Source organism: Bufo bufo, chromosome 1 (assembly GCF_905171765.1).
Source record: "Bufo bufo chromosome 1, aBufBuf1.1, whole genome shotgun sequence".
Classification (NCBI taxonomy): Eukaryota; Metazoa; Chordata; class Amphibia; order Anura; family Bufonidae; genus Bufo; species Bufo bufo.
In genome coordinates this window covers 700199306-700218140 of record NC_053389.1, presented here as the reverse complement: position 1 = coordinate 700218140, position 18835 = coordinate 700199306, and the positions used below count along the sequence as shown (strand labels likewise).

The window sequence follows — 18835 nt, the reverse complement described above, 5'->3', positions numbered from 1 at the left end:
TGGTGGTAGTAGTGATCCTGCTGGTGGTAGTAGTGATTCTGCTGGTGGTAGTAGTGATTCTGCTGGTGGTAATAGTAATTGTGCTGGTAATAATAATAATTGTGCTGGTGATAATAGTAATTGTGCTGGTGATAATAGTGATTCTGGTGGTGGTAGTAGTGATTCTGGTGGTGGTAGTAGTGATCCTGGTGGTGGTGGTAGTAGTGATCCTGGTGGTGGGGGTGGTAGTAGTGATTCTGGTGGTGGTAGTAGTGATCCTGGTGGTGGTGGTAGTAGTGATCCTGGTGGTGGTAGTAGTGATTCTGCTGGTGGTAGTAGTGATTCTGCTGGTGGTAATAGTAATTGTGCTGGTGATAATAGTAATTGTGCTGGTGATAATAGTAATTGTGCTGGTGATGATAGTGATTCTGGTGGTGGTAGTAGTGATTCTGGTGGTGGTAGTAGTGATCCTGGTGGTGGTAGTAGTGATCCTGGTGGTGGTAGTAGTGATCCTGCTGGTGGTAGTAGTGATTCTGCTGGTGGTAGTAGTGATTCTGCTGGTGGTAATAGTAATTGTGCTGGTAATAATAATAATTGTGCTGGTGATAATAGTGATTCTGGTGGTGGTAGTAGTGATTCTGGTGGTGGTAGTAGTGATCCTGGTGGTGGTGGTAGTAGTGATCCTGGTGGTGGGGGTGGTAGTAGTGATTCTGGTGGTGGTAGTAGTGATCCTGGTGGTGGTGGTAGTAGTGATCCTGGTGGTGGTAGTAGTGATTCTGCTGGTGGTAGTAGTGATTCTGCTGGTGGTAATAGTAATTGTGCTGGTGATAATAGTAATTGTGCTGGTGATAATAGTAATTGTGCTGGTGATAATAGTGATTCTGGTGGTGGTAGTAGTGATCCTGGTGGTGGTAGTAGTGATCCTGGTGGTGGTAGTAGTGATCCTGCTGGTGGTAGTAGTGATTCTGCTGGTGGTAGTAGTGATTCTGCTGGTGGTAATAGTAATTGTGCTGGTAATAATAATTGTGCTGGTGATAATAGTAATTGTGCTGGTGATAATAGTGATTCTGGTGGTGGTAGTAGTGATTCTGGTGGTGGTAGTAGTGATCCTGGTGGTGGTGGTAGTAGTGATCCTGGTGGTGGGGGTGGTAGTAGTGATTCTGGTGGTGGTAGTAGTGATCCTGGTGGTGGTGGTAGTAGTGATTCTGGTGGTGGTAGTAGTGATTCTGGTGGTGGTAATAGTAATTGTGCTGGTAATAATAATAATTGTGCTGGTGATAATAGTGATTCTGGTGGTGGTAGTAGTGATTCTGGTGGTGGTAGTAGTGATCCTGGTGGTGGTGGTAGTAGTGATCCTGGTGGTGGTAGTAGTGATTCTGGTGGTAGTAGTGATCCTGGTGACGCTGATGCCTTTCCTGGGGGAACCCTGGCAGTGCCCTCTTCTCCTCAGCCCTCCCCTGTGCCCCTCATCAAATGATTCACTGCAACGTGGTGTAAAAAGCCTTCCGGTTTCCCGCTCCTATTTCCTGCAGTGTGAGGAGAGCAGGATCCTAGCACAGGGCGCAGCAGAAGATGAGAGGCTTGCTGCTGCTGAGCTGCTGCGGGAGCCTGCTGCTGCTGTGTGCCGCCCTGGGCAGCGCAGTGTACCGGCGGGAGCAGGAGGAAGCCCCAGTGTCTGGGAATGGCACCGTGCGCACTCCGGACACACAGGGCAACGACACTGCCAGGGTGACCCGCTTCAACAACATAGGGCAGTACATGCCCACCATCAAGAGCGTCTTCATCTTCGTGTGCGGCTTCAGCACCTTCCTCATCGCCTGCCTCATCGTCAAGATCTTCAGGTACCGGCTGTGCCGCCTGCAGGGAGGGGGTGCAAACTTCTGCAGCAGTCTGGTCAGTCACCTGCAGACAGCTGGGTTGTGGTACCAGCTGGCATAACAGTGCCAGCTGCATGCCATATGTCCAGATGTGCTGGGCAGTACAGAGGTCAGTGGCAGCAGTCCTATGGGAAAAGTGACCAGAGACTATTCTGTAGCTTTTATGCTTTATGGTATAATAATAATAACAACCGTTTTCTGTTTTTGCGTTTCCGTTTTTCACTCTCTGCCTTCTCGGAGCCATAACGCTTATTCACATAACCCTACGAGGGCTTGTGTTTGGTGCTTTCTAAGGGGCTCCATTCACAGCTGTCTACAATGGAGTGAGAAAATGGGGTGGAATTGGGCGATTCCTGTGACGTTCCCTATGCGGTAAAACCGGCCTGTGCTCATCGTTCTCTGGGTGATTACGATTACAGCGATACCACATTTATATAGTTTTTCTTGTGTTTTGAACTTTGGAAATCTTTTCACCAGCATATTTTGACCCCCATGTTTCATATTTGTCTACAGAGCTGTGTGAGGGCCCCCTTTTTTTGTGGGGCGACTTGTACTTTTAATTGATACTATTTCGGGGTGTGTGTGACTTTTTTTGATCCCGTTTTATAAAAATTTTGTAGGGATGCAGTGACAAAAAAATATAAATCGGGCATTTTGATTCATTTTTTTTTGTTTTCTTCTGTTTCACAGTTCGCTGTGTGGCATAAATATTGTTCTATTTTAATAGTACAGGCTTTTTGGGACGCGGGGATGCCTTAGATGTTTTGTTTTCCTTTCTTTAACACCTTTTTAGACTCCCCAGGGGACCTGAACCTGAAATAGTCAGATAGCCTTTTCCACTGTAATGTCATTTTATACAGTGTGTGGAAAGTTGAGTATATTCCAGAGCAGTGCTGCCATCTGCAGGCCTACATTGGAATATGTCTCTAATGGACCTGGTAGCCTTTTACAGGCTCAGGCCTATTATCACTCAGGAACACCTTCCCTGTTCTCATAGGCTGTGGTCACATTTTATTACAGTATCTGAGGAGTTAAATGTTTGCGATCAGCGTTATCGCCAATCACAGACATTAGCCCTGAGTGATTCCTGTGTGAAACAGCAGGCACCTGGCAGCTCGTTCTGCTCCGAGGCAGGCTCCATCTTTAAAGTACAGCAGATACAGTATATGTGAGGCAGATGTTGTCAAAAGCGTTAAGGCCTTAAGCACACAACTGTATGAATTTTGTGGTCCGCAAACTGCAGATCTGAAAATGGATACCGTCTGTGTGCATCCCGCAGTTTCCTCGGTTCCTGTAATAGAAATGCATTTGAGGAACGGCCACCCGGAAGCGGGCAGCACAGATAACATGATATGTTTTGCGGACCCGTATAAACGAAAGGGTCCGTGTGTGATCGGCAAAAAATGCGGATCGGACAGGGACCAAAACGGCTGTCATGTGCATGAGACCAATTCCCAGGGGCCACGGGGTCTCAATAGCAAAACATAGAATCAAGATGCCCTGACCTCCAACTGAAGCAGCCGAGTTCTAGATCTGAAATTATTTTGGTCTGTTCCTCATTTTCTTTGTGATTCTGCTGTCGATTTTCCTCTGGCTCTCCCCTTGTCCTGCACACACTCCATTATCTGCAGTGGTCCTCCGGACTGAGTGGAGGTGGACGGAGGACCCCTTTAGCTGTGGTGCCTAATAGCAGCTGTTATACCTGCTACCAGTGTCATGGTGCAAATGTAAAAGCTGAATTTGTTCAAAACTTATTCCAAGCAAATTTGAAAAGATGTGGATAGAGATGGACATCACTGCTGAGTAACCTACTGATCTACGTACGGGTGGTAATGGGGGTGGACGGGAGTATACAGTGGGGGAAATAATTATTTGACCCCTCACTGATTTTGTAAGTTTGTCCAATGACAAAGAAATGAAAAGTCTCAGAACAGTATCATTTCAATGGTAGGTTTATTGTAACAGTGGCAGATAGCACATCAAAAGGAAAATCGAAAAAATAACTTTAAATAAAAGATAGCAACTGATTTGCATTTCATTGAGTGAAATAAGTATTTGAACCCTCTAACAAAAAAAGACTTAATACTTGGTGGAAAACCCCTTGTTTGCAAGCACAGAGGTCAAACGTTTCTTGTAATTGATGACCAAGTTTGCGCACATTTTAGGAGGAATGTTGGTCCACTCCTCTTTGCAGATCATCTCTAAATCCCTAAGGTTTCGAGGCTGTCTCTGTGCAACTCTGAGCTTGAGCTCCCTCCATAGGTTTTCGATTGGATTAAGGTCCGGAGACTGACTAGGCCACTCCATGACCTTAATGTGCTTCTTCTTGAGCCACTCCTTTGTTGCCTTTGCTGTATTTTTTGGGTCATTGTCGTGCTGGAACACCCATCCACGACCCATTTTCAGTTTCCTGGCAGAGGGAAGGAGGTTGTCGCTCAGGATTTCACGATACATGGCTCCGTCCATTTTCCCGTTTATGCGAATAAGTTGTCCTGTGCCCTTAGCAGAAAAACACCCCCAAAGCAAAATGTTTCCACCCCCATGCTTGACGGTGGGGACGGTGTTTTGGGGGTCATAGGCAGCATTTTTCTTCCTCCAAACACAGCGAGTTGAGTTAATGCCAAAGAGCTCTATTTTGGTCTCATCAGACCACAGCACCTTCTCCCAGTCACTCTCTGAATCATTCAGGTGTTCATTGGCAAACTTCAGACGGGCCTGCACATGTGCCTTCCTGAGCAGGGGGACCTTGCGAGCCCTGCAGGATTTTAATCCATTGCGGTGTAATGTGTTTCCAATGGTTTTCTTGGTGACTGTGGTCCCTGCTAATTTGAGGTCATTAACTAACTCCTCCCGTGTAGTTCTAGGATGCTTTTTCACCTTTCTCAGAACCATTGACACCCCACGAGGTGAGATCTTGCGTGGAGCCCCAGAGCGAGGTCGATTGATGGTCATTTTGTGCTCCTTCCATTTTCGAACAATCGCACCAACAGTTGTCACCTTCTCTCCCAGCTTCTTGCTAATGGTTTTGTAGCCCATTCCAGCCTTGTGCAGGTCTACAATTTTGTCTCTGACATCCTTGGACAGCTCTTTGGTCTTTCCCATGTTGGAGAGTTTGGAGTCTGCTTGATTGATTGATTCTGTGGACAGGTGTCTTTTATACAGGTGACTAGTTAAGACAGGTGTCCTTAATGAGGGTGACTAATTGAGTAGAAGTGTCTAACCACTCTGTGGGAGCCAGAACTCTTAATGGTTGGTAGGGGTTCAAATACTTATTTCACTCAATGAAATGCAAATCAGTTGCTATCTTTTATTTAAAGTTTTTTTTTTCGATTTTCCTTTTGATGTGCTATCTGCCACTGTTACAATAAACCTACCATTGAAATGATACTGTTCTGAGACTTTTCATTTCTTTGTCATTGGACAAACTTACAAAATCAGTGAGGGGTCAAATAATTATTTCCCCCACTGTATGTGTGTACCACAGATCTGTTCAGGAGATTTGGTGGGTCAGTTAAAGGGAACCTGTCACCGGGATTTTGTGTATAGAGCTGAGGTCATGGGTTGCTAGATGGCCGCTAGCACATCCGCAATACCCAGTCCCTATAGCTCTGTGTGCTTTTAATGTGTAAAAAAACCCGATTTGATACATAAGCAAATTACCCTGAGATGTGTCCTGTATGTGAGATGAGTCCAGCACCGCCCCGCATCCTCCGAATCTCCTCCTTGCTCCCCGACGTCATAAAGCTAGAGCGAAGTAATCTCGCGATGCGTGAGCTAGCGCATGCACAGTGTCGTCATAGTGTTCCTTCCCTGTGCTGGCATCAGCCTCAGGGAAGGAACTGCGCATGCACTAGCTCGCGCATCGCGAGATTACGGCGCTCTAGCTTTCTGACATCAGGGAGCAAGGAGGAGATTCTGAGGATGCGGGGCGGTGCTGGGCTCCTTCATGCTGGACTCATCTCTGGGACAGGACTCATCGCAGGTTAATTTGCATATGTATCAAATCGTTTTTTTTTTTTACACAATAAAAGCACACAGAGCTATGGGGAATGGGTATTGCGGATGTGCTAGTGGCCATCTAGCAACCCATGACCTCAGCTCTATACCCAAAATCCCGGTGACAGGTTCCCTTTAAGTGGGACTGTACCTTGTGTCCTCCTTTGCTTTAAATTTCTAACATGAAAATTGTGAACATGTTTATTTTGTTGGTTATGTATATTAAATATAAATATAAAATATATATATATATATATATATATATATATATATATATATATATTCATATTCTCCTCCGTAGTTTTGTTTCTATGACGTTCCCTATGCAGTAAAACCGTCCTGTGCTCATGATTCTCTGGGTCATTACGATTACAGCGATACCACATTTATATAGTTTTTCTTGTGTTTTAATACTGAAAGATGAAATCTTTTAATCAGCATACTTTGACCCCTATTAAGGCTACATGCACACGACAGTGAAAAACGGACATGTGATGGACATTTTTTTAACGGCCATCACACGTCTGTTTTAAGACCAATGGTAGTCTATGGGATTATTCACACGGCAGTTTTTTTGACTGTCAGTGAAAAACGGATGTAAAAAAGTAGAACATGTTCTATCTTGTCCTATTTCACTGCCCCACCAGGATGTGTGTGTATATATAATATATTTTTATATATATTTTTTTCAAACCCCTATTCCATTCGCAGTTGTACAGTACGTACTTCAAAATGAGTATCTGGGTGGAAGACCAGATCTTTAGGGTTGGTCTTTAGGGACTTTAGGTGTCTGTGTGTTCACATTTAAAGGGGTTATCCAGTGATAGATAAGGATGACCTATCCTTAGGATAGGTAATCATTATCACATTGGCAGGGGTCTGGCAGCCCCACCGATCAGCTGTTTCAGGTAGCTGCCATGCTCTCCAAGCACAGCGCCGTACATTGTATAGTGGCAGTGTTTGGTATTGCAGTTCAGCCCCATTCACTTCAATGAGGCTTAGCTGTAGCTAGGCCATGTGACCCATGTATGGTGATGTCACACGGCCTAGGATGAGTCTGCGGTGCTCGCTGAGTGCCTGGCCTCTTCTAACAGCTGATCGGCGAGGGTCTTGGGTGTTGGACCCCCACCGATCTGATATTGATGACCTATCCTGAGAATGGGTCATCAATATAAATTACAGGATAACCCTTTAACACATTATGGATCAGCATGTTCTCTCCAAGCGTTTTCATTCACTTCTTCATTCTCATATTCCCTGTGTTGTTTGCAGCAGTTTAGGACCACATGTAATTTATTGATTAAGTTCTTTTTAAACCCTCTATTTCCACCATGGTTTTATGCATTTTTTGCCCTGCTGTTTACCGTGCAGATGCCATGATCGGTGGTCCCTGCATGAACGACAGGTTCACCCGATGAATGAGCATTTCGCTCGGCGGCACATTTACATGGCCAGATAATCAGCCTGATTCTCGGCCCGTGTAAATGCATCAGCTCATTGCAAGTAATGCCAAATATTTTCAAAGATCCTAAACTTTTTCTGAAGATGAATTATATAGGTGAACTAGAATTTTTTTTTCCCACGTTCGGCAGGGTCTGCACACAGACGAATGTACGACATCTTCCTTAGCATCTTTTGTGTGACACTTGCATTTATGTGACTAGCCGATTGTCCACTTGATGTCTTGATAAGTAGTAACATTTAGATAAATGACCAGGGGTCGGTCGACAGGGTTGCGCCTCGAACCACTGCTGGTACGAGAGGTTAGAGCCGCTTGTACTCCCCCTTTTTTCTCTAAGTAGTAACATTTGTCAGGACTGTTTAATTGCCAGATTATTGGAAATTCTGGACTATTGGAATGACATGAACTGACACATGAGTCCATGGGCTCCTATGTGCCACAGACGTAGCAGATTTCGAAGGATGCCTTAAACAGAAGGGAAGATCACTGGATGTAAATAAGCTTCCTAATGTACAGTTTACTAAAGTTCATCCCTGGAAATGAATGCTGCCGGGACGGGAAGCAATGCATGCACATATACATTCTTATATTCAGGGCATACTTAACCCCTTCCTGACTGAGCAATTTGTGTTTTTTCATTTTCGTTTTTTTACTCCCCGCCTTTCCGGCGCCATAACTTTTTTTTTTTTTTTTTCCGTTCACATAGCCGTATGAGGGCTTGTTTTTTGCTGGACAAGTTGTACTTTAATGGCACACTTTTAATATTGCATACAATGTAGTGGGAAGCTGGAAAATAATTCCAAATGAGGTTTTATAGGTTTCATTTATATGGCATTCGGTATGTGGTAAGACTGACCTGTGCCATTCATTCTCCGGCGCCCCCTTAGAGAATGAATGGAGCGGCAGGGCACATGCACGACCGGCCACCCCATCAGAACGGGGAACAGGAACCTGTGCTCATGATCGATGGTGGTCCCAGCAGTCAGACCCCCAGCGATCATCTAGTTGTCCTCTATCCTGTGGTTAGGGGATAACTGTAGGGCACAAACCCTATAAAGTGAACCTGTCACCTCTGTATACTATGTGATAGTTGTGCCCGGTTACCACAGCACTGCTTCCAGTGTATAGGCCTGTGCAGTTCTGGTGCTGCTGATCGGCAGGGTTGCTGGGAGTAGATTGCCTGCCGAAATTATATTGATGACCAATCCGAAAGCTAGTGAATAATAGAAGAGAAGGCCTCATCTGAAAATAATATTAAATATTGCAATATTTATTGCATATGGACCAAAATACGTTCCTTCATATTAATGCACACCTACAGTAATTCTCAGTGCCCAGACAAGTCATAGATGAAAAACTGCATCCTAAACAACATTCATGATAACCAAGATGCATAGATACCCATAAAGTGCAATAGAATGTCCAGGCTACGGACCCCACCCGTAGTGAATAGCAGCTTCCTCAGGGGTCTTGTGTTAGAAGCAGGGGCTACAGTAGTGTGTGTGTGTGTAAAATAATATAATTATATATATGTATGTATATATATATATATATATATATATATATATATATATATATATATATATATATATATATATTATTATTAGATTATATCCGGTGCACGCGTCTCCCCCTTGACATCAGGTGTATGTATCCAAGTAAAATCAACGCAGCACTCCTCTTGTAAAAAAACGCAGTGTCTTTATTCACACATGTGACACAAAATAGGCAACGTCAAGGGCACTTGGCTTGAGAAGGATCCCAGAAGGGGATTGAAACGTTGCCTATTTTGTGTCACATGTGTGAGTAAAAAAACGCAGTGTCTTTATAAGAGGAGTGCTGTGTGTATGTGTGTATGTATATATATATATATATATATATATATGAGATAAAAGAAGTCGGACTGCACTCCAAAATAATAGTGAAATACACGGTTTATTCACCCATAGTATGGCAAACTTGCGACGTTTCGGCTCACCAGAGCCTTCCTCAAGCTTGAGGAAGGCTCTGGTGAGCCGAAACGTCGCAAGTTTGCCATACTATGGGTGAATAAACCGTGTATTTCACTATTATTTTGGAGTGCATTCCGACTTCTTTTATCTCTACAATACTTGGGGTATTGCCGTTACCCTGTGCTGGACGTTGCACCCACACCGTGAATGGTGCTCCCGCCGGATTTTCTCCTCCTTCTATATATATATATATATTTTGTGGCCTTAGAATATAATGTCCCAGAAAACTCTTTTAACTCCTTCACTGCCCAAGACCTCAATGTATATTGACATTAACCTCTTCACTGCCCAAGACATTGACATAAGCACCTTCATTGCCTAGGACCACAATTATTATTATTTTTTTTTTAAATAAACCCTTTTATTACCCAAGACCAACAGGGCTCCTGGAATAAACCCCTTTATTGCCGTAGACCACCAGCAATGTTGTCATTAACCCCCTCACTGCCCTGCCTCTGAATGCTATATGGCCTTGTGTATGTGGCTTAAGTAGAGCAATGTGTGTTTTAGATTTGTTATGTTCTGTACTGATCGGCTCACTGTCCTGCTCACCGAGTAAATGCAGCAGACCTCCTGTTTTGCTCTGTATAATAGGACTGGTATTATGTTACGTGTAGGCAGTTACAGCAGAATAGGCTCAGATTGCCTCCATTCTGGCCCCGGAGTCGGGACACTTTATTAGCAGTGTGATCTGTATCTTGGGCATTCTCATTGATGCGTTTATTTTCCTATTGTCAAAAGACACTTGCTGATTACTGTAACATTTCCGCTATAATGTGGTGCGTTCATGAGCTGTCCATTGGGATTTATCACTATTCATAAAGCTTTTTAGTGGCGCACGTGTCTAAAAGTGTAATTAGAACAAACTGTTGTTGCGTTATGCGACCACCGTGCTGCTATATTGTTGTTCATATGAAGGTGTGTAAGGCTGGGTTTATGTGCTGCATTTTATTTTTTGGAGTAAAAAAAGCAACAAAAACTACATTGTAAAAATGTACGATTTTGCGATATGGTAACTGCCCACAGGTTTTACATGTAAGACACACCTATAACCACTTCACATCCGGGCCATTTACCCCCTTCCTGACCAGGCCTAATTTAGCAAATCTGACATATGTCACTTTATGTGGTAATAGCTTTGGAACGCTTTTACTTATCGAAGCCATTCTGAGATTGTTTTCTCGTGACACATTGTACTTCAATTTTGAAAAATTCACAATGTTCAAAATTTCAATTTCTCTGCTTTTTAAAACAGAAAGTGATACCTCATAAAATATTTATTACTTAACATTCCCCATATGTCTACTTTATGTTGGCATCATTTTGTAAGGCCTATTGCACACGACCGTATGGCTTTTTCAGTATTTTGCGGTCCGCAAAAAATAAGGATGACGTCCGCGTGCATTCAGTTTTTTGCGGAATGAAACAGCTGGCCCTGATAGAACAGTACTATCCTTGTCCGTTATGCGGACACTAATAGGACATGTTCTATCTTTGAGCGGAACGTAAAAATGGAAATACAGAAACGGAAGGCATATGGAGTACCTTCCATTTTTTTCGGACCCATTGAAATGAATGGTTCCGTATACGGGACGCAAAAAACGGAACGTAAATGTAAAAAAAAAAAAGTTCATGTGCAAGAGGCCTAAATGTCATTTTCTTTTTTTAGGATGTTGGAAGGCTTAGAATTTTAGAAGCAATTCTTTAAATTTTTAAGAAAATTGCCAAAACCAACTTTTTAAGGACCAGTGTAGGTCTGAAGTCACTTTGTGGGGCTTACATGGGGGATACCCCCATAAATGACCCTATTGTAGAGACTTTACCCCTCAAGTTACTTAAAACTGATTTTACAAACTTTGTTAACCCTTTTAGGTGTTCAACAAGAATTAAAGGAAAATGGAGATCAAATTTTTAAATTTCACTTTTTTGGCATATTTTCCATTTTAATCCATTTTTTTTTCTTTAACACATCGAGGGTTAACAGCCAAACAAAACACTATTTATTATTCTGATTCAGCGGTTTACAGAAACACCCCACATGTGGTCGTAAACTGATGTAAGGGCACACGGCAGGGCGCAGAAGAAAAGGAGCGCCACATGGTTTTTGGAAGGCAGATTTTGCTGAACTTGTTTTTAGATGCCATGTCCCATTTGAAGCCCCCCTGATACACCCTTACAGTAGAAACTCCCAAAAAGTGACTCCTTTTTGGAAACTAGGGGATAAGGTGCCAGTTTTATTGGTACTATTTTTGGGTACATATGATTTTTTTGATCATTCATTATAACTTTATGGGGCAAGGAGACCAAAAAATTGGTTATTTTAGCACAGTTTTTATTGTCATGTGACATTTTTATAGAGCAATTTGTTACGGACGTGGCAATACCTAATATGTATACTTTTTCTTATTTATTTAAGTTTTACACAGTAATAGCATTTTTGAAACAAAAAATTGTTTTAATGTGTCCATGTTCTGAGAGCTATAGTTTTTTATTTTGTTTAAGCAATTTTCTTATGTAGGGGCTCATTTTTTGTGGGATGAGGTAACGGTTTTATTGGTACCATTTTGTGGGACATACACCTTTTTGATCACTTGGTGTTGCACTTTTTATGATGTAAGGTGACAAAAATGCCTTTTTTTGACAGTTTTTTTTTTTTTTACGGTGTTCACCCTAGGGGTTAGGTCATGTGATATTTTTATAGAGCTGGTTGTTACGGACGCGGCGATGCCTAATTTGTATGCTTTTTTAAATTTATTTATTTTACTTTAACACAATAATAGCATTTTTGAAACAAAAAATGTTTTAATGTGTCCATGTTCTGAGAGCTATATTATTATTTTTTTAAGCGATTTTTCTTATGTAGGGGCTCATTTTTTGCGGGATGAGGTGAAGTTTTTATTGGTACCATTTTGTGGGACATACGCCTTTTTGATCACTTGGAGTTTTTGGGATGTAAGGTGACAAAAATGTTTTTATTTTTTATGGTGTTTATCAGCATGCGGTGAGCGCTGTGTATACAGCGATCGATCTAGAAGGCAGGGGCCCCTAGGAACTGTCCCTGCCTTCTCTCTGGGTTGCCCTGCTGTCACTAACAGCGGGCAACCCCATCTGAAGCTGCTTGATTAGCGTGCAGCAGCGATCTCTGAATGGACGTTCAGAAATGTCCATTCGGAGATAGAGATCCACCTCCTGGACGTTTATAGTCAACGAGCGGACGGGAGGTGGTTAAAAAACCATTACTGTAACATAGTTTAGAGTTTATAAGGCTGAAAAAATACATCTGTCCATCCAGTTCGGCCTGTTATCCTGCAAGTTGATCCAGAGGAAGGCATAAAAAAATATGTGAGGTAGAAGCCTTCCAATCAGGCAATCAGAATAACTCCCCGGACCAACGACCCCTCTCTAGTAGCTATAGCCTGTAATATTATTACACTCCAGAAATACATCCAGGCCCCTCTTGAGCTCTTTTAGTGAACTCACCATCACCACCTCCTCAGACAGAGAGTTCCATAGTCTCACTGCTCTTACCGTAAAGAATCCTCTTCTACGTTTGTGTTTTGTAAAAATGGACATGGCTTTACCACGACAGAAATTTTTATTGTGTAAACCCAGCCTGATGGGCACAGTTGACCTGCAGGACCTGCCGCCCATGTATAGTACCTCCTTAATGCCTCTGATTTTATACAGGGGTTGTTTCCCATGTTACTCTCTTGTGTTGCACACCAGATTATGGAAGTATTGTTCCCTGCAGACGGCAGAATATATAAAAGGACAGTTTATTTTATAGCCAGAAAATGGACGCATACATGTGAATTAGGCTACATTCACATAGCTGTATCCATTTTGCGGTCCGCAAACCGTAGATCCGGAAAAAATACAGATACCAGTCGTGTGCATCCTGCACTTTCCATGAGTCCTAATAAAGACCTGCCTATTCTTGTCCGCAAAACGGCAAGAATAGGACATGGCTTATAATTTGTGAAATGGCCGCACAGATGTCATCCATGTGCTGTCCACATTTTTTTTGCAGCCCCATAGAAATGAATGAATCTGAAAATATGGTTACGTGAATGTCGCGTAATGACACCATTACCTTAAACAACCGTTACTGAAGTTCTCAAGTACAGACTGCAGTCATTAAATAGAAACATGTCATATATTTTTTTTCCATCCGTGACAATGTCCGTGTTGAGTGTCATCTATTGTGTATCATCCATTTTTCATGCGCATGAAAATGAATGAAGGTGGCCCAGTTGCACTCAACTGCGGCGCACTGCTAGGCTGAAAAGGGGATTTTCAGGGCTTCGCCTAGCAAAAGGTCCATGAAAAATGGACTGAACAATATGTGCCCTGTCTGTGATTTTCACTGACCCATAAGCTTGATTGAGTGTGTGAATATGGCCTTAAAGGAGTATTCTGGTTAGATCTTGTCCTGTGGATAGAGGATGAGGCCCCTACCTCCAGCAGCCCCCCTTTAAATGAATAGAGCGGCCGGTCGCACATTCGCGTGGCTGCTCTGTTCATTTTTTATTAATGCATCATACAGAATGACCCGTGTTGTCATGTGTGATGTACTGTGATGGTACAATTATAATTTTGGTTATCTTTTGGCTGTATATATCATGTAACCAGTCTCATGGTTTATGTTTACAAATTACTATTCACTCTATATTATTCATAGGCTGCAGAAAAAGCGGGGCCTTGTGCAGGGTATCCTGCTTCTTCAGCCCCATATCTGAAATGCCATATGGACAACACATTGGTAAAGAATCCCTAAAAACACAGCAGGAAAACCTATGCATGATGCTGTTGTATCTTGATCTTCGGCTACAGGTGTAAGAAAATATATGAGCACTTCCTATTTGTAGCCACTTTTATAATTATTATTTTTGGAACTTCTGCCATTATTTCACAGACATCACTCGGATAAAGACCACATGTGTATTTGCAGGGTGCCTGTGTGGATGCAGTCTGGGACACAGGGACGTGCACAATGCCCCTTTTATAATCCATGAGCCCTATTGGCATAGGCCACACTTCCTTTTGTACAGAGCCCTGCTCCTCAATAAACCTTTGGGCACTTGTAGCTCAGTCTGATGACCCAGAATCCCAGAGTCGCATGCAGTTGGAGGGCATTCTTGGAGAACGCAGCCCTCCATGTGTGGAGCCCAGGAGATTTGTCAGCCCTTCTGAGAGGTCCCCCCTTTTTTCTGGGAGCCTCACAGACATTTCTGGGGAGTTGGCAAGTATGCTACATGGTGACACAAGACTCCATGGTAGGGAGCTGTAGACAGTCTGTGTGCCTCTACTTGGCACCATATTAGGGTAGGTTCACACAGGCTTTTTTGGAGGAGGTTTAGTGGCAGATTTTCCTGCAGGTTTATTAGCCAAAGCTAGAAGTGGATTAGAAAGCAATTGGAAATAAGGGAAGGACTAATACTTTTCCTTCTTGCCGGATCCACTTCTAGCTTTGGCTGAAAAACCTGCAGTAAAATCTGCCTCAAAACCTCTTCTGAAAAAACTCCTTGTGAACCTACCCTCATGGAGATGGTCTCCCATTGAAGAGATGGCCCCACAGTTATGTCTGCTGCATTACTGCTCTATACAGCTCGGGTGTGATACAGAGCCATAATACATCTGTGCGCATGAGGTCCATAAACCAGCAATTAGTATTGAGATAGATAGATAGATAGATATCTATCTATCTATCTATTACAGTACAGACCAAAAGTTTGGACACACCTTCTCATTCAAAGAGTTTTCTTTATTTTCATGACTATGAAGGCATCAAAACTATGAATTAACACATGTGGAATTATATACATAACAAACAAGTGTGAAACAACTGAAAATATGTCATATTCTAGGTTCCTCAAAGTAGCCACCTTTTGCTTTGATTACTGCTTTGCACACTCTTGGCATTCTCTTGATGAGTTTCAAGAGGTCGTCCCCTGAAATGGTTTTCACTTCACAGGTGTGCCCTGTCAGGTTTAATAAGTGGGATTTCTTGCCTTATAAATGGGGTTGGGACCATCAGTTGCGTTGAGGAGAAGTCAGGTGGATACACAGCTGATAGTCCTACTGAATAGACTGTTAGAATTTGTATTATGGCAAGAAAAAAGCAGCTAAGTAAAGAAAAACGAGTGGCCATCATTACTTTAAGAAATGAAGGTCAGTCAGTCAGCCGAAAAATTGGGAAAACTTTAAAAGTAAGGGCTATTTGACCATGAAGGAGAGTGATGGGGTGCTGCGCCAGATGACCTGGCCTCCACAGTCACCGCACCTGAACCCAATCGAGATGGTTTGGGGTGAGCTGGACCGCAGAGTGAAGGCAAAAGGGCCAACAAGTGCTAAGCATCTCTGGGAACTCCTTCAAGACTGTTGGAAGACCATTTCAGGGGACTACCTCTTGAAGCTCCTCAAGAGAATGCCAAGAGTGTGCAAAGCAGTAATCAAAGCAAAAGGTGGCTACTTTGAAGAACCTAGAATATGACATATTTTTAGTTGTTTCACACTTATTTGTTATGTATATAATTCCACACGTGTTAATTCATAGTTTTGATGCCTTCATAGTCATGAAAATAAAGAAAACTCTTTGAATGAGAAGGTGTGTCCAAACTTTTGGTCTGTACTGTGTGTGTATGTATATGTGTGTGTGTGTATATATATATATATATATATATATATATATATATATATATATATATATATATATATATATATATATATATATATATATAGTAAAAACTTACAGTATATATGTTGTCATCATTTTTTTTATTTTTTTTTGTGGGGGGGGGGGGGGACTTTTTTTTTTTATATTCTATTTATAACATGCATTTTTCTACTTCTGAGCGTGAGTATGTTAAAATGCCCGAAAAATACCATACCTAGAGTAGGCTGCAATATGGAAAAAAAAAAACACCAAAAATGAGGAAAAGGATCACAAACAAAATGTATTATTTGTCTGGTGTTTTATTTTTCAAAGCAAACATCTGGGTCCTGGAAAAATACAACAAAAATTGCTGCATTTTTCCACAAGATGCAATGTGTGAAACCACCCCATCTGTTGTCTTTCTAGCGCTAGAGGGGAAATATCCAGAGTAAAAATATGTTGTCACATATCTGTGTTTAGGATGGCACATTGCCCTTTGATTCATTCATTTATTATGGCTCTTGTTTGATCATCCCAGAGGATTGAGTATTTTATTTCTGTGCAGAGCTCATTTGTAGGACAACAAAGCATGAAATTGCTCTTTGCTTTTGGACGTGGACGCAATCAGTTGGTGACTAGGAGACGGCGCTGCCGCGTTTTTCAGCTGATGTGCATCGCATTGTTTTAACACAAACAGTCCTTGTCCTTTACAAAAGCTCCAGTTATCCTATATTTACATTTGGGGGCTGGGGGGAGTAGTCGCTATATCTGATGGAGGTCCTTATACGTGTAAAGGTTCCATGTGTTCGCTGCCTTGAACGCCGCCCTTACTTGTCCAGCACTATTTTCATGTGTTCAGTGTATAACCGTTTTATATTGCCTAGACCAAAAGAATGTAATTCGGCTCTCCTCCCCCATACACATTAATGGGAACCCGTCACCATGAAATGCAGTGCCGTCTGCAGGCACTGTTCTAGAGCAGGAGAAGCTGAGCAGATTTCCAGGGCTAGGCAACCTCCAGCACCCCAGCTGTGGGGAAACTACAACTCCTAGCATGCATACGCTTTTCTACTCTCATGAATGGAGCGTGCTGGGAATTGTATTTTGACAACAGCTGGCGTACAGAAGGTGGCTGACCCTTGATGTAGACTGTTGGAACCATCTTGATAAACAGATAAACCACTCATGATTACTCCTTGTTAGGGCTCCCGCACACGCTAATTGCAGATCTGCAAAACGTGGATACCGACCGTGTGCATTCTGCATTTTGCGGAAAGTCCGTCCCCCAATAGAACAGTCCTATCCTTGTCTGTAATGTGGACCATAATAGGACATGTTCTATTTTTTGCAGAATGGCCATGCGGACATACAGACACGGAATACACATTTAATTTTTTTATTTTTTTATTTTGCAACCCCATTGAAGTGAATGGTTAAAAAAAAAAAGAACGGACGTGGAAAAAAATACATTTGTGTGCATGAGCCCTTAAAAGCTCTTCTACGGCTTGCTGTCCTTCAGTGTCCTTCCCTGATGGGGAAGATGATGGCAAGTATGGGTTGCAACTAGTGCTGAGCCAAGCGAGCTTCGAATGCTTCATCTGAAGTTCAAAACCTTAGAATAATACCGTATGGAGATCCGTCTCCGTACAGTATTAGAATGTATGGGCTCTGATGAACCGAAGTAAGTTATTCACGAAACTGCCCGTGACTTTGTTGAATAACTTCGTTGATTTTTAAAGTGGAAAATTTATTTAAAACTTGAAACCGAACTAGTCAGAACCGAAGCCGAGTTTGGTTTAACATTTTAAAGTGGTTTTCCACTTTAAAAATCAACTATCGCAGTTATTCAACAAAGTCAAGCGCGACTTCGTGAATAATGAACTTTTGCTCATCGGAGCCCATACATTTTAATATCTTTTAAAGGGGTATTCCCATTTTAGACAATGGGGGCATATCGCTAGGATATACACCCATTGTCTGATAGGTGCGGGTCCCACCGCTGGAACCTGCACCTATATCGAGAACGGACTGGAGAGCGCTGTGGCTGGAGGACCCCAGATTTCCCAGGGTCCGTCCACAACCAAGCGCTAATCCCCGCCTCTCCCATAGAAGTGAATGGGAGCGTGCCGCGCATGCGCGGCCCATGCTCCCATTCATTTCTATGGGGCAGACGGCAATAGTCGAGCCAGTGCTTGGCTATTTTTGGCAGCCCCATAGAAATTAATGGAGGGCGGCTGCGCATGCGTAGTGCGCTCTCCTTCACTTTCGGGGCTCCGTTCTCGATATAGGTGTGGGACCCGCAGCTATAAGACAATGGGGGCATATCCTAGCGATTGCCCCCATTGTCTGAGATGAGAAAACCCCTTTAAGGAGATGGCTCTCCATACAGCATTATTCCGAAGTTTTGAACAAAGCGACTTTGGATGTAGCATTTGCTTCGCTCAACACTAGTTGCAGCTTCTCTGATCATTTTCCCCATAGTGCGGGTTTATATTTGAGCTATTGACTCCTTTACTTGTAAATCGATGTGATGCTTTGTGTATAGGATAACTGGTTTCTATCCTACTTCGTGCGCTACTGTGCAGACCTGGCTTCTCTCTGGAGTCTGGCAAGCCCCCACGTCCAGTAAGCAAGCGGAGGGTTAAAGTGGTTCCATTTCATGCTGGGTTTCTTCTAAGCAGTAACGGGTGACGTCACAGGCCATGAGGCCTCTTTTCTCCGTGCTCCAGTCTTGTCGGAGACCTTCTGTCACAGCAACATCATGGATTACTTAAACTAAGTATAACAACTGTGCCTCAGGAACGAAGCTTTCTGCGTTCTGGTTTGCCAATTGGAGTGAAAGCTAAAAGGGGAA

At 42.8% G+C, this 18835-nt stretch overlaps 1 protein-coding gene across 1 annotated transcript in view; it reads left to right on the top strand.

Moving 5' to 3' along the window:
• Positions 1–1541: 1541 nt before the first annotated feature.
• Positions 1542–18835, top strand: part of FAM174B (family with sequence similarity 174 member B) — a 93464-nt gene continuing 76170 nt past the window's right edge. Inside the window, exon 1 of the mRNA XM_040414198.1 lies at positions 1542–1820. Within this exon, the coding sequence (XP_040270132.1) occupies positions 1552–1820 (269 nt within the window). The 5' untranslated portion in view covers positions 1542–1551. The remainder of the gene's footprint in view (positions 1821–18835) is intronic.